Raw genomic sequence first — 26,209 nt, 5'->3', positions numbered from 1 at the left:
AGCATCCTTTTAGATCTATCCCTATAGATCTTTATACCAAGTATATAGGATGCTTCTCCCAAGTCTTTCATGGAAAAGCTTTTTGATAGCCAAGTCTTGACCGATTGTAACATTGGAATATTATTTCCAATGATTAGTATGTCATCTACATACAATATTAAGAAGACAACGGCACTCCCACTAGTCTTCTTGTACACACATGGTTCATCCACATTTTTGATAAAACCAAACTCTTTGACTGTTGTATCAAAACGGATGTTCCAACTCCTCGATGCTTGCTTTAATCCATAAATGGATCTCTTAAGCTTGCATACTTGATTTGCTCTCCCACTTGAGACAAATCCTTCTGGCTGTGTCATGTAAACCTCTTCCTCAAGATAACCATTAAGGAAGGCGGTTTTGACATTCATCTGCCAAATTTCATAATCATAGTATGCAGCTATTGCAAGCAAAATCCGAATAGATTTAAGCATGGCAACTGGTGAAAAAATTTCATCATAGTCAATTCCTTGCTTTTGCCTGAAATCTTTTGCCACCAATCTAGCCTTGTAGGTTTCTACTTGGCCATCTGCTCCAATCTTCTTCTTATAGACCCATTTGCAACCTATAGGGTTAACACCTTCTGGTGCATCAACCAAAGTCCATACTTGGTTGGTATACATAGAGTCTATTTCGGATTTCATAGATTCTATCCATTTGTTAGAGTCATTACTCATGATAGCTTCCGAATAGGTCAGAGGATCATCATTTTCGATGATGTGGGCTTCATCATTCTCAATGATAAACCCATACCTCTTAGGTGCATTTCGCACTCTATCTGACCTTTGGAGAGGAGATGTGTGTTGTGGTTGTACTTCATCAATGGGTACATCTGGTTGAAGAATTTCTTGTGTTTCTATTTGTAGGTCTTGAACTTCATTAAGTTCAATTCTTCTTTCACTGCCCTTTTCTAAGATAAACTCTTTTTCTAAGAAAGTGGCATGCCTACTAACAAATACCTTTTGTTCAGTAGGGTGATAGAAGAGATATCCAATACTTTCTTTGGAATAACCTATAAATGTACATTTATCTGATCTAGCACTTAGCTTATGTCCAAAATTTCTTTTGACATATGCTTGGCAGCCCCATATTTTAAAATATTTAAGATTGGGCTTTCTACCTCTCCATATCTCATATGGAGTACTAGATACAGATTTTGAAGGTATCCTGTTTAGCACATATGTAGCAGTTTCTAAGGCATAACCCCAGAAGGAAATAGGAAGATCTGTAAAGCACATCATGGACCTTACCATATCTAATAGAGTACGATTCCTCCGTTCAGCTACACCATTTAGTTGTGGCGTATACGGAGGTGTCCATTCAGAGAGAATGCCCTTTTCTTTAAGATGATTTAAAAATTCACTAGAAAGGTATTCACCTCCTCGATCAGATTGAAGGATTTTAATACACTTTCCGGTTTGTTTTTCAACCATACTTTGATACTCTTTAAACTTATCAAAGGCTTCGTATTTATGTTTCATAAGATACACAAATCCGAACCTTGATAAATCATCAGTGAATATGATGAAGTAAGAGTATCCACCTCTAGCTGGAGTTGTCATAGGACCACATACATCTGTATGTATAAGTCCTAATAACTCAGTTGCCCTTTCTCCATGTCCAGTGAATGGAGACTTGGTCATTTTTCCCATAAGACAAGATTCACAAGTTCCTAATGATTCATAATCATAAGGATCAAAGAACTCTTCTTTGTATAACTTGTTAATTCTTGATTCACTTATGTGACCAAGTCGGCAATGCCAAAGGAGGGTATTATTCACTTCCTCTCTCTTTCTTTTATTGCTTTTATTAATATGAAAGACATTGTCATTAAGTAATAAAACTAGAAGACCATTTTCCATAATGCCATTGCAAAGATGCTTATTAGAAAAATAAATAGAGCAACCATTGCCCTTTCCATTAATTTCAAAACCTTTCTTTAACAACAAAGGAATGGAAATTACATTTCTAATAATTTTGGGCATATAATAACAATTTTTTAATTGTAGGAGCTTTCCCGAAGGCAATTCCAAGTTGTAGGTTCCAACAGCTTCAGCCTGGATGGACTCTCCTCCAGCGCCATACAGCTCGAAGTCACCTTTCTTCAAAATTTTAATTTTCTGTAGTCCATGCAAAGATTTGCAAATGTGAAAACCACAGCCGGTATCCAATACCCATGAATTTGAATTTGAAGAACTTAATGACAAGTTGGCATGTAACATAAACATACCTTTTGATGCAACTCTTGCATCGGTCTTCATACTTGCAAGAAAACTCTTGCAATTCCTTTTCCAGTGGCCAGCTTTGCCGCAATGAAAACAGGTACTTGATCCGGAGTTTTTCTTTCCTTTTTTCTTTTTGATGCTACTCTTGGGGTTCAATCGTTTCTTAGAACCCTTATTTTCCGATTTTCTCATAGAGGTGCTATTTATAAGAAGGAGTGGACCTTTATCCTTCTTAATATGCCCTTCAGCTGTTTTGAGCATATTTAACAGCTCGGGCAGGGAGGTGTTCAGCTTGTTCATGTGAAAGTTCACAACAAACTGAGAGAATGAATCAGGCAGTGATTGCAGGATCAAATCCTGACTGAGCTCACTATCCATAGCAAAACCTAATTGACTTAATCTGGTGATCAAGTCTATAACCATAAGAACATGGTTTTGCACTGGAGTTCCTTCATTCATTCTAGCACGGAACAACTGCTTAGATATCTCATACCTAGCAGTCCTGCTTTGTTCTCCATACAACTCTTTTAAATTGAGAAGTATGGATTGAGTGTCCATGCCTTCATGTTGCCTCTGTAATTCATTGTTCATAGAGGCAAGTATGATACATTTGACAGTCACACTGTCATTTTTCCACATCTTATGTGCGGCAACCTCCTCTTCTGTAGCATCATCCCCTAGATCTCCAAGATCAGGGGTTTCAAGTATATAGGAAATTTTCTCCTGAGTGAGTACTATCTTTAAATTCCTCAACCAGTCCACATAGTTTGGTCCGGTCAACTTGTTGGCATCTAAGATGCCTCTTAGTGAAAGTGAAGAAGCCATTTAATAATTCTACATATGCAAGAACAAAACTAATATAAGCAGACCAATCATGATGACATGTTTGCAACTAGATAAGGACTTTAATCTAATTTGTCTCCTACTATTTTTATCGAATATCATAGCCCTCCCCTATGATAAACGTGAAAATATAATTTTTCTTAGTAGGGTTGAGATCCTAATTCATCATAAAAAGCCTTGTGTTTACACAACAAACTCTTATGAGTTCAAAGGTAGGAAACTCTTTCCAATTGCATCTCATGCAATTCTCAACTTTATCTTGTCCTCTTAAAATACTTATTGCCTTGTGTTAGCACAACAAACAATAATATTTTAGTTAAGTCAAACCCTTCATTTCCATATAGTCATATTCGAATAATATTGCCCTTGTGGTTGCACAACAAGGCAATATATTAAAATATGCCATAAGCATCTTAATGCACCAAGACAGTATAACATCAGTCCCCATTGCAAGTCTTGTGTTAGCACAACAAACTAGCATGGATCTTGACATAATAATATCGAGGCATGAAGGAAGGCTATCAATAGTGTTATATCAATATTAAGCTTATCCATAATAGGCAATCAAACAATTGGCCAGGTAAGCAGGTGGGAGGCTCCCCTTACTCAGAGAGTAAGGTCCTAATTAAGTAACCACCTTTAGTGCTTTCCTTAGACACCAATTAGATTAATTGTTCTAGAATGGGTTAGCTCAAAGTTTTTCAACACTATGACTTAATATAATTTTTATTGAGGGCTTACTAGTCTCTAGCACATTCTTTAATTGTAACATACATTTAACATGTCTAAAATAAACTATTATGCATCATGGCTATCTCATAGCATGTATAAATCATAAGCAATTAATTAACATGCTTCAACATATTTTCATATGGAAAATTTCATATCATGATATTTTATTACATAACATATCATATATTAATCATACATTTCAGCATTTCTCTAAGCATATGACATTACTATCTCATAGTAAATTAATAATCATACATCATACATAATTATTTGATTGAACCAATTAAGGATGGCTCTGATACCACTGTAGGGTTTTAGCATGTTATAATGCGCAGCGGAAGCTAGGGATTTTAAAAATTTCTTAATAAAGTCCCTATGCATGAAACCCTTTTAAGCCTAGATCACCTTAATGATTACAATCAAATGATATAAAATAAATGCAGAATTAGTAGAATACCTCAAACGCTAATCCAAAGTGTACAATTTTCACGAGGCGTCCAAGTGTCCGCCCTCCAATGGTGATCCACACGAAAACTTGATCAAGACTTTAGCTCCAAAGACTTTTGATCCTTAATGCAGAATTCTTCTAAAGAACTCTAATGGCTTGCTTTCCTTCCTTTCTATTTTCCTTTAGCCTTCTAAAATCACTTCTAATCCTTTTGTCCTAAAGAAGACCACCTTGTCTTGGCTTAGGACACACTAGAAGCAATGCTAGAAAGAAAGAAACTAATGTAAGAAAGAAAGAAAAGAGGAGTGGGGTGGAATTGGAATGATGAAACCCATGGAGTGCTAACCTATTTATAATAGGTGTAGGGATGCATCTCCAAGGGATGCATCCCATCCACACATCCTCTCATGAAAGGGCATCATCTAAAGGGCCATATCAAATAAGAGGAGGTGCAGATCAAGTGAGGAGGTGTATCAAATGATGTGTCCTTTCATGTGGTGCCATATTTTGACCAAGTCAACATCACATGCTAATCACATGTCCATCACGCCTCACCTCTTGATCTTTCATGATGATGATCCAAGGGCTCCAATGCAAGGCGCCATTCACTTGACCCATTATGTCTTCATCCAATGGTGGGATTAAGATCCAATGGTCAATTATGGTAGCCATCCTCTAACCCAATCCAATTGGGTTAAACCAACTCTCCATTATGTCTTCATCCAACGGTAGATCAAGATCTAACGGTCTAGATTGAATGATTTATTAAATCTAATCCAAATAGACTCAAACCAAGCCAATTAGGTGCCAACTCTTGGCTAACCCATATTAGAATTTGATCTAATCAAATTAGATCAATTAAGAATCAGATTCGAATCCAATTCGAATCAGATTCGAATCCAATTCGAATCAGATTCGAATCCAATTCGAATTAGGAGCTAAGGTTTGCAACACCTGCTAGGATGTTTATCTTGCAAACATGATCTAATCCAATTAGACCCTTGATAAGTTTTCTTGTGTGTGACCCATTGGGTTCCATACTTAGCCAGCAATAGGTGTGAGTGCGAGTTGACCCAACTTGATTAGAACTCTTCTAATCGATTTAAGTCCAAACTGCGCGAACCCGAACTTAACAATTAGAATCCTTTCAAATTGGTGATCGAATTAACTCTTTAATTTGATCAAACCTATAAAACAAGATTGACGTCTAGCAACGTGTCATGTCTACCCAGAAAATATGGAATTTGGTTGAAATACCAAAAATACCCTTCAGTGGCAAGTTACCATGCAATTCAATCCTTTAATCAAACTGCATCCCAAAAATGCATATGAGTATGAATATATGTCAAACTCAATTTCATATTCATATTTTTCTCAATCTTTTAATGATAATTCAAATAATGAAACATTAGAAACTCTTTCTAATTTTCATTCTACTTTGATCAAAGGTTTCCTGAATTATCATATGATTAGAATAAATAGGATGCTATCTTCTCTTACTAGAAGTGATTAATTCCTTGTTGACCTACTCATAATCTTCGTATACAATTCACCATATCCAGAAGACCTCGTACAAAACTTATTGTCATGAATGAGTGTAAACCAAAATATGGGTTCATGTGCACAAGATACCATGGTGATCTCAGGTCATAGGATCAGTTGCACAACTCCCACTAAGAGAATCATCTTTTGACATGTAAGTAAGACTTCATAAGATTTCTCTTTGTAGGTCAATTCAGTGAACTCATTCCTCTAATGAGCACCCACATCTTTGTATTAGTGTCTCCACACAAATGATTGTGAGATCAATCATCCTCTGCATCGAGCATACATAAGACATGCCAGTCTTTCCGGTAATCATTGATCCCCGACTCAATGTACCAATGACTGGAAATATTTAAGATTAGGATTTTAGGATTTTAAGTCTCACTAGTATGATCTCATCATAGTCTTAAAACCATTGCCCTAATCTAAGGAGTTTATCATAAATATAATCAACAGCATATGATAAAACATAACGCCTTTATTCATATTTAAATGTCATGTACATGATTTGGACAAATCAAAACAAAAAACCTTTCGCAATACATATTGCGATTGGCTTGTAGGGCATCTACTCTTTCAAAACGTTGCTAGGTTGAAAGATACAGATTATTGCTTAAAAGGTTTATTTGGCTGGTCTAAATGTATCTGAAGCCTAGGCACCTGGTTACTATTGTCAAGGCTATCAAAAAAAAAAATTGAATTACTATCCTATTGTTAAACACTAAAGCCTACGATTATTTAAGTTTGAACATATCACTGATTCAACATTTTTGAATCACACTTTAGGAAATTGATACAGAAATAATGGGATCTTCTCCATAAAATGCTCCATGCAAGGGATCTTTTATTTTAGGAAGCTGTTAATATTTAAGATCAAATTTATCTCATCATATATGTACACATTTATATATGTGTCTTTGTATAGATAGTGCAGTACATGTTTCTGCAACCTTGAACAATTACTCTCTGCGGCTTGGAAGAGATCAATCTGGGTGCATGAAGACTCTAGTATTTCTCATATTGGTCTGATTTAAGCTTCGAGAGTTTTTCCTATGTAATTTCTATTGCCTTAGTTTTTTCACAACCATGCCGCTTGAGAAATTCTCAATCTCCTTCCATGCATGTAAAATTGTTTGTCATAAATATTTTTCCCTTCTTATTTATCTTTTCTCTCTTCTTTAAAGTTGAAGTCAAATGCGGAATGAATGGTGTAGGAAGAGAAGAAAAGGGAATATGGATATATTAGGTAGAGGTGTTGGTGGTAAGATGGGTTGGTTGGAAAAAGGTTAAGGGATTCAACAAGTTCCAATGGCCTTGACTGAGGAGGCAATGGAATTAGTTCAATAGGTCTTCTAGTCTAACAACTGGTAACCATCTGCACTATGACATGGGATAACTGATTGAGATGCCACATGCAAACTTAGCCATGGGAAGGATCTGATTGAGATGCTGTAAGCAAGCTTAGGCAAACATAGGCACACTTAGCATGCTCACAAACTAAACACATAGGCAAAACACCTAGGTCTGTCCCCAGGTGAAACCCTTCCAGGATGTCGAATTATTGGGAACATAACTAGGTAATGACTTCTTATATGGGTTCACAAATGAATCAAGTTCAATCTGATGGTTTTGTTTGATGCAGATTTTAGTTGGGCTTGATATATGTATTTAATAATGTTAATATGTTAATTATGTTATAAGTATTTTGCTATTAGGTATTAAACACTCATTATTGTTCATTGTTATTAATATTGTTTGTCTATTGATAAAATATTAATATTGTTGTTGCTATTTTTATTATATTTAATATAATTTATTTATTTTTAATTAGTAAAATACTAAAAATAGTAACTGCATGTATCTGCTTGTGTGGGCCGTATATCGCATATCCACTATATGCTCCCTTGGCTGCCTGCATACTGAAGCCACCTTTCAGAAGACTGACCTCAAGTAATTTATATGGTGGCCAAGTAACTTAACGACTAAGCTACTTGAGGGCCAAGTAATGTAATAATTAATACTTAAAAATTAAATAAATATGAACTCGGTATATGAAGAAATTTATAGAGAGTTCTGATGCTATGATAGGATCCATCGATGCTGATAGCTATTGGTTGAGGGCTTGGATCATCATGATTGAAATTGTGCCCCATGATATAGCAATTTACCTCTAATGCCAACTTGATGCTGGATAATTAAGGGGATGGCTTGCAATAATGTAGATAGGCCTAAGAGGTGAAAGAAATCAAGGAAACAAAGAGAGGAGAGAGATTAGAGAAGAAAGCAGTATAGGGGGAGTAGGATGGAGTTTGAGAGAGGGAAGCAACAGAGGGGTAGGAGTCCAAACCTTGCCAAAGAATACACTCTTTCTTAATTAAACTCACATATAAAATATGACTCAGGACTATTCTTTTAGCTTGCCTATGTCCTATATATATATAGCTTACCCTGATTTGAGGATTAACTAACCAATAAATAATATATAACATTGGGACCAAATCACTTACAAGTCAAGAAGTTGATAACTGAGTAACTAGAAAGTGTTTGTTACATAGGGGCCAAGTAACCTAATGGCTGATTCTCTAATTAAAGACTGAATAAATACAGACTCAATACTCGAAGCAATTTGGCCCATCAGATAGTTTTGGTGCTTGAATATTCTCCATTGAAACTCCCAGAAATTATGCCATGTGATCGAAATCCTTGACTTCATCATCCCCTTCTGTTTAGTGTTAAAACTATTGTGTTGGAAAGTGGGGGAGCAGAATTACCAGCTCTTAATTGTTTATCACTTTCTTTTAGGTAAGGGACTGCTTGGCTTGCGAGCTAAACACCTTAATGACATGTCTAAGGTACTTTTCCAACTCTAGTGCCAATAGGAGGCCTGGCTAACATTATCCACTAGGGGAATCATTTCTTGCTTAATATTAGGCTGCAATCCATTATGGAACCGAGAAATTGTGGGGTAGGACAGCCTTGATTAGGGAAAATTCAGGGAATGGGTTGTTTTGGGCTAAAAAAGGTAGGGACTTTGTGTAAGAAGCTAGGTTTTATGTTGGTATATGTATGGGAAGCGATTTGGGTGCAAAATAGGATCAAAAAGAAGAAGTTTTGAGGATTTTACGTGGGCTGGGAAAAGAAAAACGGGAATAAAAATTTGTTTGTTTTGTAAATCTGAAGGCTAGTTGATGGATGGGTGGCTATGGATTTGTTGCTTTTGCTTGCAAGTGTTTAGTCGGGATGTAATCAGATCTGAATTTGAGATTTTAGGGTGCTATAATTAAAGAAAAAGAAGAAGAAAAGAGAGATTTTCTAGGAATCACACCTAGAATTCCATAGGTATCACACCTAGTGTTAGACTTGCATCACACAACTCTAAAAGAAAGCATAACTGCTTAGGAAAAATCTCTGAAATTTTTGATTTCCTTCATAATAAGAGATTACAGCCCTATTTATAGAGTTCTAATACTCCTACTCCTATGAGGACTTGGATTCCAAATAACAAATCTATAATTTTGACTAATTAGACCCCACTAAGGACCATAAATTAAGCCTCAAAATATAAATAAACCTAAAACACAAAACATGAGCCCTATGACAGTCCATGTCCAGCAAATCTAGAAAATTACAAAAATACTCGACTCTAAAAACTTAAGAAAATGTTCATTTGTCTCTATTTGCTTCCATGTCATGCTACTTGCCTTCCTTGGCTTTGCATGGCCAAGGAGCGACTTCAACTTTTGCTTTTCTTTTTTCAAATCTTATGCTTTGCAAAGTGTGGTGAAGATTAGCAACTTCTGTTAAGGATTACTAAACTTACACACTTATACGTCAATTTACATTTTTGTTCTACTTCTTGTATCATATTTTTCATGCAAACTCCTTGCTTTATTTTCAGTATACAGTTGTCGGGCATGAAGGTCCTGCAGTTCTTTTTGTTCATGGTTTTGGAGCTTTTCTGGAACATTTCCGTGACAATCTATCCAGCATTGCTGATGGTGGACATCGGGTTTGGGCAATCACACTTCTAGGTTTTGGGAAGTCAGAAAAACCAAATGTCATATACACCAAACTTGTGTGGGCAGAGTTATTGAGAGATTTTATCATTGATGTTGTGGGTGAACCAGTCCACCTTGTTGGCAACTCAATTGGTGGTACTTCCTAATTCATGATAATAAATGAAACTGTTTTTGAATAGATAGCATCTTCCCCCAACTTAATGCTGACAGTGTTCTTCATTATAACTTATTAGTCCTTACCGCCATTTGCTTTCAGGCTATTTTGTATCTATTGTGGCTGGTTTATGGCCGGCTCTTGCAAAGTCTTTGGTTCTTTTGAACACTGCTGGTTCAATTGTTCCAAGCTATTCCTCTATTCCATTAGTAGAAGTAAGGGCATTCAGGCTCTATATCAGCTCTCTGTTTGTATTGTTGCTTCACTTATTTAAATGCATCAAGTATCGTACTCATGTTGGTTAGCAGTTAGCATGGTATATATCGTATGATGCTGGCTACAAAAAAAAAAAAGGGAAACTTATATTTTTCATATTATAGAATGCTGTGTTGCGACAAATATTGAAATTTTGTATCTTAAGTAAATTTAAAAAACATGCTCGTGTCGATGAGTGTAACATAAATAGACATAATGCATGATGGCAACATGTTTGGTCACAAATTAATCTAAATAATTTGAGCAAAATATTAATCTATCATTAACTTATGTAGCTAATAACATCCCAAGGTCAGAAGAAGGAAAGAAGATGTAAAAGGAGCCTCTTGGCTATCAATGCGTCATGTGTGATCAATTAATCAATCCGCAAAGTGATATTTTGATGATAGTGAGCTGACAACTCGATTCTTTAGAATAGTACAGAATATCTTGAAAAACATTAGTAGTTTTAACCGAAACGGTTGCTTGTTTGTTGGATTACTGAGCATTTGACTCTCCTATATTGGATAATATTCTGTGCTTTGAAATAAGATGCCTTGATATGTAAAGCTTGGGTTTTCACACTCTCAAAACTCAAAATACTAGAAACTGTTCGATATAGCTTTTGATTGTTAGTGTTTTTTAAAATTATCATTTTCCTCTTTAGTCCATTTTACCCTTCTCATCATCTCCTTCTTTGCCATATTCATCTCATAAAAATATGCCACCTTTAGAATTCTAAGCCATGCAACATAGCCAATATTTGCTTGTTTTTTATTGTTTATTAATATCAAAGTACCATCATGATGAACAATTTTGGTTTATAGAACATTTGCTTCCCATTTTTTTGTTTTTTAGGTAACAAAGATACGAAAAATGAATACCTTTTATAGAGTTTATCTCAAGGTCCTCCGAACCGGTACCGAGATTCGTACCGGTCGGTGGGCGAGTCGGTTTGGTACTGTATCGACACATGGTATGCTTGGGCATGCCGGTTCTGAATCGGCATGTCCTTTTTTTTTAATTTGTCAAGTTTGATTAATCGGTAATCAATTTTTTTAATTATTTCAATAATTTTAAGTATAATTTGATGTTTTTTTGATGTTTTTATGATTCCGGTATAACCTAAATGATGCATCTTGTTGTTTTAAAGTGATACAAAATATAAAATGATTAGTGAGATGTTGCATGCTATATGAATCCACATGAAATATCCTAAAATCAACAAGTGAGGTGAAAATATAAAATAATACAATCAATTACATATATTTAAAGTATAACATATATACTGATATTTAAAATTTTGTCGAGTGGCTATGTTTCGTAGATATCCGGATCATTAGTATAGTTAGGAGGCACATCGTATAGATCATCCATAGATCTACAACATATCATAAAATCAAGCTAAAATTAAAAATTTTGGCATGATTTCTCCTTATTTCACAAATTTCAAGATATTTTTTGGCGTCCAAAGAAAGAGGAAATGAGATAGGAGAGGGAAAACATACCTTATTTAGGGTTGGATCCTCCTTCAATCATACTGAATCAGCGTATTTTTTGCTCTGGAGAAGGAGGGAGTATTTGATAGGTTGGAAAGGCCTGAGAAACTTCTCGGGCCTCCCCCATTAGCCTTTACAACAAAAGAAAGAGAGAGGGAGAGGGGGGCGGTTCGGAACCGGTCTGACTCAGTGTGAACCGGACGGTTTGTACCGGTTCCGCACGGAACCGGCTGGTTTGGACTAAGTTCGGGTGGTTCACGACCGGTTCTGGCCCGTTTCGAGTGGTTCTTATTGATTCGGAGCTGGTTATGGTCAGTTTGGAGCCGGTTCCGGAAAAAAGAGATGAACCGACCCGGTCCCCCAGCGGGTCGGCTCGGAACGGGCCGAGCTAGGTGGTTCGGCCTGGTTCGGCGGATCTTGGTTTATCGTTATCAAATTTAGTTTTATCGTATCTCCATTTATAGTTTTATCATAATATGTTTCTTGCACTTATCCTTTCTGATACTTATGCACTTTTAGGTTCAGCATTGAATTCTTGCATGTCTCATCAACCAATTTGGAGCAGGGTGCTAGTTTAACATTATTATAAGCATTTGATATTTGCTCATGTTTGGTCAGATTAGAAGGTGTAGATGATTATTTTGGAGGTGGAATAATTTACTGAATGGCTAGTTCCGCTTTGCTGATGCAGCACTGCACAGTCCGTGATGTTACTTTTTCTTCCAGTTTTGTTCTCCCTCAAGTCTTAAGATTATCCATTAATTTGGCAGTTCCATGTTTCCATCTCACTTGCAATCAGGATATAACCTTTAACATAGAGCATTAACGTAGTCGGTCAGTTTAGAAAATTTGTTCTTTTTCAGCTCTTCACTGATTTTTTCTTGAAAGATTAGGATTCAGGACATCTTTTCGAGTTTTGTCATTCCAATTAATAAAAACTAAGCTTTGAATGTTATTGGAGAATCATCTGAAAGAATTTTTTTCCCCTAAGAAGGTGATGAAATGGAAGTGGAGGTTGGGCCAATGGAATGAAAAGAAAGTGATTCAGGCTTCAAAGGGACAAGTTCTTGTTCTATTTGTTTTGGGTTTTTAAGTATAATTACATCCTTGGCTTGTTAGGCCAACAACTTGGGATTCAGGAGTTTCGGTTTAAATTATATGTGTACTGTGAAATGTATCTTTGATGTATTACATGCATCAAGTGATATGATTTTTTTTAATGTTTAGTCACGAGCATGGTATACCATCCTGTCTAAACCGGACGATACGGGACCTACCGTATTATACCAATTCAGTACTAGTATACGGTATGGAGGGTAGCTAACACTCGGTGCGCCAAACCGGCCCACGTACCGGGCGTACCGACACAGTGACAAGGTGGCACCGGTACGGGGCCTAGTACCGAGATGGCGTACCTTGGTCACGAGTTTGATTTTAAAATCTGAAATTTTATTACTTAAATCGGTGACTAAATTTAGTTCTTTTAGAATATTTTTAGGATTTTAAAAGGACCTACTTTAAAAAAATATTTTTGAAAATTAAATAAAGGATCTGATTTTTTTCTCTCTCTTCTCTTCTTCCTCAATTTCTTTTTGTATTTTTAATTGATCTTCTTTAACCTAAGGCTGATCTATTGCCTCCAAGAAGCAGTTGCTTATTGAATGTTTTCAGTTGAAGTTTATTCTTGTTCTAGGCTTTCCTTGGGAGATCCAATTGAGAATGCTGCTGCACGAAATTTGTTATTAAGCAAAGACACTACTAAATCATGGATGTTGAGCTGAAAAATCTGTCCTTGAGAAGTGCAGAGCTTGAAATTGTTATTTCATATTTTATGAGGATGTTCAAGTTAATGGAAAGATGTGTTGTGAACTTGTGATAAAAAGTTTTCTCTAGTTCCTACTTTGGTTCCAAGCATGGAATGCCGTACCGGCCCGTACCGGCCGGTACGGGCCGGTACGTACCGGTCCGGACCTAGACCGGTACCGGAACGGATAAAAAACCGGTATTTCCCGGTTTTTTATCCGAACCGGCCGGTACGGGTGCGTACCGGCCGGTTCGGGCCCGTACCGGCCGGTTCGGAGCCCGTACCGGCCGGTTCGCACCGGTACGATTTTTTTTTTTTTTTTTTAGAACCACAGCGCCGCGCGCTGTGGTTTTTGAAACCACCGGTACCGGCCGGTACGGACCGGACCGGACCGGTACCGTACCGGTTCGGCCGGCCACCGGTACGCCGACCGGTACCGGTACGGCGGACCTTGGTTCCAAGTCTAAAAGTCAAGCTTGGAGGACAAAAGAGAGACTGGCAGTTTTATTGAGGCCAGCGAGGTCTTCCATTTCTGTCATTTCTATATCATGAAGTAAAATTGTGGTATGCATTTTAGTAGTTGTGTAAAGTCAAGAACCATCTACCTTCTTCAAAAGTTAAAGCTAATTCACAGGATGGTTGGATGAAAAGGCTTTTTGTTGACAAAATGACTAAAGCAATTGAAGAGCAAAAGATGATGCAGATTGGAAATTTACCAATATCTTCAGAATGGTGGGTGCTAGTGGACCATTAAGGAAATCATTGATAGCAAAACATTGGAAAATTTTGTTTCCACCAAAGTAGTAAATTTGAACTTAAAGAGATGGTGCAGAAGGTGGCCCTAAATCGATTAATAGGGCTACATGACCGTGAATATGATATTGAGTCGTTTGAAGCAGCACTGCATGATTTCTTCTGCTATTGACAAATTCATGAATCAGGTGCTTTATAATGCCATTGCCTTGATGGCTCCATATTCTTATTAGGAAAGCCATGACTTCTGTGTGTTTTATCAATTAGCCATGAGTCCCAGGACAACCTTTGATCTGTTGATGAATTAACAGAAAACAAGATAATCTGAAAGTTTAAGAAGCGTCATTATACTTGGATTTGTATTAGCACTTGGTAATATAAATATATGAAGAACATCATGGAGATTCAAAGCTCTTTCAACTCTCAACTTAGCCGGTCCACCCTAGTTGCACTGCTTTCCCAGTGGGAGGAGAAAAAGAATGTGTGTGAATAGAATAGGTGGAACGAGAAAGAGAGAGAAGGAGAGAGAAAACATATTCATCTGATCTTATCTTAAACTGACTTACTCTAAGTCGGTCATATACCTGGTTCAGTACTAAACTAGACAGCTCCATCATATGACTTGATCCAATGGCTCTCCTTCTCTCTCTCTAATTCATTGGATGCTATCTAGAGTAAGACCTTATACCAGGACATAATATAGATTTGTGTTCCACCTTATCACAGATCACATCAACAACCCCGAATTGAGCATATTAATAAATATGATTCTCCATCTATATTGTCACCAATTGCAATTAAAACTACAAATTGGATGGTCCAGATTGACCCACTCTGACATATACAAGTGTAACTGTCCGATTCATTGAATTGCACAATTTTAAATTGAAAACAATATTTATTTTAACAAAGAAACAAAAAAAATCTATAAGGTCACATAAATCTACTTGATCTACATTTTTTTGCAAAAATTCTGAGAACTTTTTTTTTGCAAATAAATTTGTGTTCGAGCTCCTAAACTCGCAATTCATGTGTAAACAGTGAGCTATTACACACTCTTCGTTAACAATTCCCATGCAAGCTCAATCATAAATACATGTGTGCTCTTAGTATACCAACCAATGTTAAAGCAAGCATACTAATCATGAAAGTTGAGCAAATTACATGAAGTACATAATAAGCTTTGATATTCTCATGGAACAAGACATCAGCAACCAAAATAATAATGAGAGGTTTACCTAATGTGTTGCCTAATCATACCTAAGCATTTCAGGAATCAGACATATCGAGTACTAAGATCGTTCTAGAGGCGCCCACTAACCAGATACCAATGATCTGTGTTTTTTTCAAGGACTGCCTCTTCCAAATCCAGGAAGACATCTCTTATTCCAAAGACAGCATTGGTGGTCATTGGTTGGTTGTCATTGATGAATCAGAAGTAGATTTCGTGCGAGTGATTTTTTTCCTTGAGATCTTGATTGCCCCTCTTGGTCCAGTGTTTATCAGAATTTAAATTTGAAAGGATTTGCTTTCATGATTTTTTTTTTATTTTTTTGTCAACTCCCATGATGATGGTGAAGAAATTGGGTATCTCTTTTATTTGGACTTTTTTAATAATGTACTGACCCTATTTCTTTGTCATGTTTCTTCAAATGCATAGTTAATCAACATACATATAGTACACATTATATCTGAATTTGGTGAATTTTCAAACAAAAGAACATTTCTTTTTTTGATGTTCTTTTTGAATTATACAATAAACTTTGTATATGTTTTGAATGGGTGTGAAAGTACTTGTTTTATATGAATGAACGGCAAAGCTGTGGCTTAAAAGTGCAACAAATGTGGGCTTTAATTTATTGAATCACATATTTCCTTCTTCCTTCCCTTCCTCTGCCAAAAGCCTTCCATCTTTTTTCAGACCCTAAAGAGAAAGGAAGAAAATGCCTATCAACTCTCCCTGGTCCCCATTTTTGCAGTCCAGTAGCAAGCAATGATGGCAGCCTTATGGGCAACAAGATCACAAACTCACAATCAAATCTGTTTGCCTTACTTGTTTGCAATTTGACTCCCATGTTCCCCTTTTCTCTCAATGGACATGTAGAACTCCTCTTTGATTTTTTTTAAATTTTAACTCATGGTCCAAAGTACAGAGGAATGAAGGAATTGTTTCAAAAAAAAAAATTGCTCGAGTGTTTATGCTTCCTTTCCTTGCCACAGTGGCAGCAATTAATTCATAAGTGGGTTACTTTAATAATTTTAGTTGTCAGCTGTAATATGTTCATGACCCAAATGTAGAAAGCCACAAAACTGTAATATTCAGCTGTTTCCTTTGAACAAAATGACTGTATTTAATGTTAGCATTTGTGTGTGACAACCGTTACTTTTTCCCCTTTCAGTTGTACACTTGTGCTGGAACCCTCCCCCAATGTTATTTTATAAACAATAACTTACTTATGTAGAAAATATTATTTTAAATTGGAGAATCTAATTTTGGCTATGGGTTGCACTCACACCTGTTGCGTGTGAGCCATTGTTGTACCAAAAAAAAAAAAAGGTATGAATGAATTCTATCTATTTACACTTATGTGTTGAATTTTTGTCTTCCACCAGACTTTGAAATCATACTGAGCTATATTTGTATATATTTGTATCCCGATTTGGGCCAGCCATGTTATTTGACTAAGCTTCAGATGGTATTATTTTTGCTGAATATGAAATGACTAACAATGATCATGTGAAGGCGATTGAATGACTGATGGATGCCCCCATAGAGCTTGCTTTATCTGTTAGTATAGATATAAACATAAAAATGTAAAGAAGGGTGTTCGGTGCACAAGTTTCTCATCATTATAAGATCTGGAGAGAGTCGGATGTGCACAGCCTTACCCCTAGGTGTGGAGAGATTGTTTTCGTGTTACAAGCCCATAACAGCCAAGTTACGATGGGTCTGAAATATGATTTGGAACAGTTTCAACCAAAGGCTGCGGAACCAGGCCGAACCGGCCGGTTCGGCAGTACTGAGTTGACCCGGTTTCGCATTGGGTCGGCTCTCCATTTTAATTCGGTTCCAGCCCGTATGGTTCGCCATTTCAATTCATCTGGCCCCTATGGGCTGGAATCGCAGAGGGACCGGTCGGAACCGACCGAAATTGGCCGGTTCAATGTCGACTCGGTGCAAACCGGTTGATTCGCATCGAGTCAACCCGGTTTCGAACCGGGTTGATTGTGGGCACTATGGATACTTGTTTCTTGTAGCATACAACATCTCACTAATCATTTTATAATTTGTATAATTTTAAAATAATAAAATGCATTATTACGTTAAACCAGGATCATAGAAACATTAAAAAATCAAAAAATATCAAAAAATATCAAGAAAACATTAAGAAAACATCAAATTATACTTAAAATCATTGAAAAACTTCAAAAAGAGTGATTACTAATTAAATATTCTTGAAAAGTAAAAAAAAAAAATGGTGTGCCAGTACGGAACCGACACGCCCTAGCCGTACTGGTTCCAGTTCAGTACTGAACCGTACCGACTGCCGACCGGTACAGGTCCTGGTATCCGTTCGGCGGTTCCTGGCTTCAACCATTTATTATTGGCTTTTTTTATGAAATGGGAAACACCATTGCAAGGACTAAGATGGAATTGTGCATTTCATATAGTCTTTAGGATTAATCTCGCCCTGTGTATCTTTTACTTTCTTTGCGTTAATGTAGTGTCATTATGTCATATACAGGAGAGAAAGAAAATGCTTGATGAAGATTTTCTGGTCTTTTTTACATTTCATTATGAGAAATTTGACCTTTAAGCTCTTGATCTCAAGAAAATAGGAATCATCAAGTAAAATTCTTCGTTTCTGACATTTTCAGGAAGGACAAACATCAGGGCTTGCATGGTTGCAGGCACGCCTCCTTTTGCTGTACCTTAGGTCAAGAGCTGGAAACATTCTTAAGAAGTGTTATCCAACTGTATGTGAGCCTAAAAAGCTCCTTCCTTTAATGTCTTTATTACAAAGCTTGACCTCATTGATAGGTAGGTGTTGTGTTTTCTCATTTCTTTGTGCAGAATACAGAGAGGGCTGATGACTGGCTCATTGGTGAAATGCTTAGAGCTGTATCCTTTATATTACTTTTGGCAGAGAAATAGTATCTCCAAATTAATTACTAAAGTGTTATCTGCTGCATAGTTGGAATATACTACTATTTACTACAATCTGATACTTTTCCTATTGTATGTCATAACTTTGTCTATTTGCAAGGAACCAGGTAATAAATGCATCTTATAGGTGCTTGATCATTAATTTATTGGACCATGGTTTCAACTTAAAGTTTAAATGTAGATGTAGCCATGAAATTATTATTTTAATGGGGTCTAATTTCATTAGTAAGCCCTTATTAATTCTTCTTAAAATGATTTTATATAAATGGTTTTAAAAATGACTAAATTATGTAAGCAAGATTGCAAGTGATGGCCTGTGCTTGTTTGTGTCAGCGAGCAACTATGCCATGCCAAAGTTGTTGCCTGGCACAAGTTGACACAACAGTCATTGATTCTTCTTTTATAATATTTTTAATTAAACAAAGTTCTTTTGTGTTTTCATTTTTTTTTGACAATGTGGTATGTGCCCTGTTGACCATGGCTACTATACCCATTGGCACTAGCACTTAAATCCTTGTCCTTCTTTGAAGATATTTTAACTTGATTGTTATATTAGTTTAAAATTAATTGTTTCATTTGCACAATTTATTTGAGCTAGAAACTGATAGTAACTAATAGTAATAGTAGGTTGGGTTGAGATCTGTGAAAGCCTGGACTCTATATGTCACTATGAGCCCCAAGCTTGCAGTTGTTAGAGGTTGTAATAGTTGATACTAATATGGTTCATTGGAAGTATGTTAAACGTGAATATTGTGTGAAGCATTCCAAATGTAAATGATATGTCCTAAACAATAAATAAATTGATTCTAAATCAACTTAATTTTATGCATGACTTTCTCTATTGCTTAGCCCTAGCCTACACTTTTTAAGTTCTGAAAATCAATCTTCAATGAGTCTAAGTGAGAATCTTTTGCATTTGTACTTGCATGGTGATTACCTTATAATTACTATAGACATCAAAATTTTTGCTTGCTTGACTTGCTAGTTCACTTATATGAACAGGATATTTTGAGGGAAAAGTAGGAATAATCCTTAAAACAATACACTTGACCAAATGAAGATACACAACTAAAGGTTTTATTAGTATTGCAATGATATACCTTGAGGTTTGAAATACTGATTTGTATGGTTTGTACTAATGTTCACTGAACTGGTATCGGAGATCATACCAGCCGACGACTGGTTTGGTACGATACAAGTCAGTACCGTACCATTCCAAGGCATATCGAAAGGGTGGGGGAGAGGGAGAAGTAGAGGGAGGAAGAAAGAGGGATGGAGAGGGAGGTTGAGAGAGAGGATGGAGGAGGGAAAGAGAGAGGGAGGGAGGAAGGTGGGGAGGGGCTTACTTGGGAACTAAGGTTAGTCCCCATCTCGATAGCGAAGGCAAAGGTAGAGGGGTGGGGGGAGGTGGCGCGGAAGGCGAGGGAGAGGTCGGAGGGTGGAGACAATGGGGCCGTAGAGACGAAGGGCGGGAGAATTTGCTAGAAAGACAATGGGAGAGGCAGAGAGGGAGAGAGGACCTGGGAGTGTCTTGGAGGGGTTGGGGGGAGAGGGAGAGAGAGGACCTAGGGCATCGGGGAGGGGGGTTTGGAGGAGGTGCTCGAGAGGCTGTAAAGGGCTGTATCGACCCAACTGTCCGAATTATTCCATTTCTTAACCTATTTAGTTCGGTACGGCTCAAACTACATGGTTCGGGTTAGCTCGGTCTTCCTTAGTCTGTACCAACCCCTTGACAATGAAAGAGGGCATCATTTTGGCAAATATTGCCTTAATTGCTTGAACCGGCCCTAGATCAAGCGGTTGAGGGCACTTAAAGGATGATACACATTTGGCCGGTCTTGAACCAAGCATACTACCTCGTATTACTTGGGATGGCTAAAACAATCCTTTTTGCAATTAAATGTTTGAAATGAAGTTGGGAGAAGAAAAGACTAACTAGGGAGATTGGCTTGTAGGACCAAAGCTTGGTTTTTGAAAATTATTCAAGCTAGGTTTATATTCTCTCATCTTTTTTCCCTTATTTCAGAAATCCAAGTGGAATCTTGTTTTCTTGTAATAATCACATGGAAATTGTTGAATGAGGATTCAATATTGCTTGATCATTGGATTCATATATAGGGCATGGCTTTGAGATCAAAATCAATGATATTTGATGTTGTAATGAACCCCAAAACTTACACAAAAATTGTATAAATCTGAAATAGTCCAAAAATGGCTGATCAAGACATGCAGACGGCTCTCTATGCAAATCCATTAACACCATTTGTCAGCACAGTCCTCGATATGATGCGTCTTGTACCACCCCAGGTGGGCATGCTCCCATACCTTGATATTCCAACTCTTGGTTTAAAATTATAGACATGACCAAACCTATGATGCCATATATTATGAGGTGATGATGGTATTGTAGAAAAAAAAAGGGCAACATTAAGAGTAGGAAGATGACAATCAAGGTTCGCCGAACCAGTATTGAAGGACATACTAGCTGATGACAGGTTTGGCATGATACGGTTCCGTATCATGCCTTTCTAGAGCATACCAAAATAGGGAAACCTAGAGAGGGAGGGGGAGAGGGAGAAGGAGAGAAAGGAAGAGAGAGAGGGAGGAGAGATAGGAAGAGAGAGAGGGAGGATGAGAGGGAGAGGGAGAGGGAGAGAGTGCAACTTACCTAGGTTGCACGACGTTGTCTTCAACTGGCCGGGGATGGAGGGGCTTGGTTAGGGTTTTGACACTGTACAAGGGGCGAATGAAATTGGCCGCAGCCCTCCAAGAGGATCGCAATCGCAGTCCTCTATTACAAATCCATTTTTTTATTTTTAAATTTTGAATTGAAGTTGGCAGATTGTTTGCCAACTTCAATTCGAAATTTAAAAAGACAAAAGGGTTTCAAAATAGAGGACCGGGATTGCAATCCTCTTCTTTGTTCCCTTTTCCCCTTGTTCCACCGGATGACACTATGGTTGGTCCTCTTTCTCTCTCTCCCCCCCTTCTTGGCGATGGAAGAGGGCGATCATGCATTTTTTATATGCCGAACCGAATGGGACGATTGAAGCATGCCTTTTCAATAATATATTTGTAGAGCTGTTTCACCTATGTCCATTTCCAATCATTCATCAAGAGTTGAGCAAAAACAAAATGAGATAATGCCATGGCAATCATTAAGTTGGCCAATGAAAATATATTTGTAGTATGAAAGACAAAACAAAAAACATCCATCTACAGGTGGATAGTGATAGTCAACTTTAAAGACCACGCAATAGCACGTATCTAGTAGGATAGTGATTACGGGTATCGATCCACAGAGATTGGGGTATAGTTGTTTTCTTAAAAAAAAATATTTAAAAGAAAAAGTTTGTGAAGAAAATTAAACTAAGAAATTTAATAAAAGAAAATACAATTAAAATGATATCAGTTTGGGGGAACCTAGGGCAAGGAATTCACCACTAACATCGGAATAAGGGTTATTTATATTTTAATTCGTTCTTAGATTAACATGCAAATTGGCTACAAGCCCTATAAGCATTCAAATAAAATTTCACAAAAGTAATTTAGGAACATCCATCTTCAGTTAGCATGAAATGTCTACCCTAAACTAATGTGGCAGGACACTGCATCTTCCTTAAGCATGGATGATCTTACATTAACTTAGTGATCATGAAAAACAGTTGTATAAACATCATACTTAAAATCACAGAAATTAAATATGGGATGAAATAAAATATTCATTAAGAACAGAATAAAGTTTATACAACTCCAAGAATAGAAATCAAAAATATAAAACCCGTATCCCTTTGTTAGGGCTGCATCCAGCCCTAGTGAAGAGATCAGCCTTCCATGGTATGGGAGGTAGCAGCAACGACGCAGAAGGCCTTCATCATGACTGGGTTCCTCCCTTCTTCGTCTTCCCTCTCAGACTAATCTCAACACGAACTGAATAAAAATCAAACTCCCTCATATATTTTGTTCTTTCCGTGGGGAGTTATTCCCATAATACCTCTTCCTTATTTCGAATCATGGATAAGGATGAACCCTTTGCCGTTGGGATGAAGTTTGGCCTGATTCGCTGGACTGCTGTGGTTCGGATCTTGGATCCGGCTGCTGGGATGCTGATCAAAGGAGAAGATGCGTGAAGCAGGGGAATGACGATCACGGCTGAGAGAAGATGCCGAAAGATGCGTGAGGATAAATCGTGGGGAAGGAAGGCTGGGATCTTGCTGGAGTTGGACGTGAAGCTCGGGATACTGTGAACAGATGCGTGGAAGAAGATTACAAGGCAGGTTCGGATCCGTGAGTTGCTGTCCGTGGGCGACGAAAGAAATCGGCGCTTCTTCAACGCGGAGAGGATCTTGAACGCGGCTGGGACGCGTTGGATTCATCATGGGCGATGGATTTGCTGGACAACTGCGAATGGGAGGGAGTTTGGAACTTATCCGAAGCAGGGGATGAAGGTTGGATGGATCCTTCGGCTGTGGTGTGGAGCTGGGAATCTAGTTGGGATAAGGATTGGTCTTTTTGGGAGGAAGGATTGATCTGTTGGGATGAGGAGATTGCTGGGATTTTGAATGCGGAAGGGAGAGTGAAGTTGAGAATATCTCGGCCGGGAAGAAGTGGTTCCGAAACATGGGATTGGCTGCAGGAGAAATCCGTGGATGGTGAGTGATCCGGAAGGATGAAGCTGCGGGCGTGGAGCAGCATGTAAACGGGATGAAAAGATTTCCGGTAGAGAGGAATGTCGTGTGAGACTTCATTCGTGGACAAATGGGATCAAGCCAAAAGAAGAGGATGCGGTTCATACGGCTGGGAACAGGGGATTCGGATAAAGCTTGGATGATGTTTGAGAGTATCTCGGCTGAGGCTTTGGGATCCGGCTGTAGGCGTTTGAGAAGATCTCGGAGGGAGAGGATGAGGATGCTGGGAAAATGTGGACGTGGGAAGCACAGGAGATTCGGGAAGATGAAGCTAAGGAGGGATGTTTGGATTGCGGAAGACGTGGTCCTGTTCCGCTGAAGCAAGGAGAGTTGGATTTGGTGGAAAATCCGGATGGGGTTGATCCGGAATAATGGCTGGGACATTGAAATGTTGACGCGGAGATTTGGAGGGAAATTGGTTGCTTTGGGATTCGTGCAAATATGATGGTATGCTTTGAGATCTGAGAGACAAATAATTGAAGGGATTTTATTGTTTTTGAGATTAAAATAGGAGAATTGAATCATGTGAAAAAAGAGTTGGAACGAGTGGGAAGAAATTTAGGTGAACTTGTGAAGAGTCAGGAATTAATGGGAAGCACTGGGTTCTGGAGAAGAGTTCTTGGAGTCGACTCTGGAGGATGTAAAATTATGAAATGATGCAGTGTTAGTTTAGGCTTTACCTCATTAAGCTTGACTTGACCTGCATACATTAAGCTCAATCAGTAAATAAATAAGTAAAACTCGAATTACCTTTAATAATTTATTAAAATGCAGTGATGAAGGTAACACATTTTTTTAGTTGAATTTACAAAATATGTGAATTAAAATAATGATAAGTGCTATGAATAAGATATTAATTTGTGCATTATTTAGCACTTATCACACCCTCCAACCTACATTTTGCTAGTCCTCGAGCAAAATAAAAAACTCACTTTCGTAGGAATCGCGATTGCATTTACCATATGCAATAAGGCTTTAAACCCCTAGGTGGCCCTAGTGGACGAGTTTTGTCTCGTGAGGGTTTCCGGCTCAGATACCCACAAACTGCTGTCTAAAGAATTTATTTTATTGTTTTATAAAATCTAATTTCAAATGCATTGATGCCAATAATTTCAAAAGCACACAAAGTTTAATTACTAAGTCAGCCCAAATCCTATGTCAGTATGCAACTTAAGTTGAAGTCGTTAAGTTTCCGTTAGGGAGTTGTAAGACTTTTTATACTTGGGTGCTCGGTGATATCTGGACCATACACAAGCTAAGACTTTAGATTCCCCAAAATACTGCTAAAACTAGTAGTTTCCAAGAATTGATCAGATAAGACCTAATCACTGATTCAAAATCATTCTATCTTGCAGGATTTCGAGAGTTGTGGATGTTTACTTTAATACCTCATGGGCTTTATCTGTAATATTCCAGTTTACTTGAATTTTTACAACGACGGCTTTTACATTATTGTCTTTTTCAAGGTCAATATTATTTTCTCTTTCTCTATTTTTTTACTTTGTATAAATTACGCACTTTTACTCTTGTAATGATTCCTCCGTGTAGCGAGCATTCAGTCAACACTCCCACACCAGATGGCATAAGGTGTTGGGCATCAAGACTCCCCTACGGACCTATGCTCGGGTTTCTCATACAAGCCCGCTGACCTTTGACAATAGATAGCCCTTTTCGATGTACCTGACTAAATTCACCTCTTTTTTCTTTTTTTTTTTTTTTAAAAAAAAATAAGATCATGGTGAATTAGATAGGTATGATTCATCAGGACTCAAGGTTGCTACCAGATTTAACAACATAATGTTGAACCTAACCCTTAGAAGTGCAGGCCATATGTGTTGTGAAATTCCAAAGTAAAAATTATCTTACAACTCACTAAAAGAACTTTTAATGAAAAGAACTCAAATTGTCTTACTCTTGACTAGTCATTAGGCTTTTTAGATTTTATATACTTTGTGTGTTTATCATTTCAGCACTAAAGCATAGAAATTAGTTTTTTTTTTCAAGTAAAAATTCGAAAAACTTATTCACAAAATCAAAAATTTCGAATTTTTTTTTTAAAAATTTTCAATCTCATATCCCCCAACCTAAATCAGACATTGTCCTCAATGTTTTTTTTTAATATTGTATTATTTTATTATTATTATTATTATTATTATTATTATTATTTTGGACGAAAATATGATGCATATGGAGGATAGAAGTATTTTACCTTAGTTGCATCAGTAATATGAGGACTCCTGCTAAGAAATTGAAAAAAATGCAATAAGAAAAAAAATGCAAAAATGACCTACGAAAATTGGATTGCCTCCCAACAAGCGCTAAGTTTAACGTCTTCAGTCAGACGCAGATCATCCTTAATTATATCATGCCGGGCTCATGTCGAGTTTTCCAAGGAAGAAAATTTGTGGGAGACTGATTGTTGGGCAAGGAGTTGACTGCTTCTATGGCCTTGTCTATTTCAAAGTTAAAATGGGCCAAGTATGTTTTCAGAGGGTCATCTGCCAAAATATAGGGAAGGGTTTTTTCTACAAGATCGTCCATTTTGTCTATTAGGAAGCACTCAACTTCTTTTGCGGGTTGATCAGAGGCACGAAATATATTTAACTTGACCTTCATATTTCCAAAAGATATATTCATCACCCCAGTTCTACAATTTATACTCGTATTGGCTGTAGCTAAAAAGGGACGACCTAGAATCATAGGGATCTGTTTCTTAAGATTAGGCACAGGTTCCATATCAAGGACGATAAAATCGACTGGAAAATAGAATTTGTCTGCCTTGACTAGGACGTCTTCAATTATTCCTCGTGGTATTTTTACAGATCGATCAGCCAATTGAAGAGATACCGAGGTTGGTTTTAACTCACCTAACCCAAGTTTCTCATAAACTGAGTAAGGTAAAAGGTTGACACTTGCTCCTAGATCTAAGAGTGCTCGATCAATTAAATTATTTCCTAAGACACAGGAGATGGTGGGAGCACCAGGATCTTTGAATTTCGGAGGGGTGTTGTGTTGGAGAATAGAACTCACTTGCTCA

General features: G+C 37.4%; 1 protein-coding gene across 4 annotated transcripts in view; it reads left to right on the top strand.

Annotated features, from left to right (window-relative positions):
- Positions 1–26,209, top strand: part of LOC120103895 — a 73,076-nt gene that overhangs the window by 32,560 nt on the left and 14,307 nt on the right. For 3 of the 4 annotated variants that reach the window (XM_039114695.1, XM_039114696.1, XM_039114697.1), the window contains 4 exons: positions 9,731–9,986; positions 10,108–10,220; positions 18,196–18,294; positions 18,392–18,439. In XM_039114695.1, coding sequence (XP_038970623.1) covers positions 9,731–9,986; positions 10,108–10,220; positions 18,196–18,294; positions 18,392–18,439 — 516 coding nt within the window. The remainder of the gene's footprint in view (positions 1–9,730; positions 9,987–10,107; positions 10,221–18,195; positions 18,295–18,391; positions 18,440–26,209) is intronic. The other variant, XM_039114698.1, reaches the window with a different exon arrangement.

The sequence above is a fragment of the Phoenix dactylifera genome, chromosome 17 (genome assembly GCF_009389715.1).
Source record: "Phoenix dactylifera cultivar Barhee BC4 chromosome 17, palm_55x_up_171113_PBpolish2nd_filt_p, whole genome shotgun sequence".
In the NCBI taxonomy this organism is placed as follows: domain Eukaryota; kingdom Viridiplantae; phylum Streptophyta; class Magnoliopsida; order Arecales; family Arecaceae; genus Phoenix; species Phoenix dactylifera.
The sequence above is the reverse complement of the archived record's forward strand: the minus strand, read 5'-3'. Positions and strand labels throughout refer to the sequence as shown.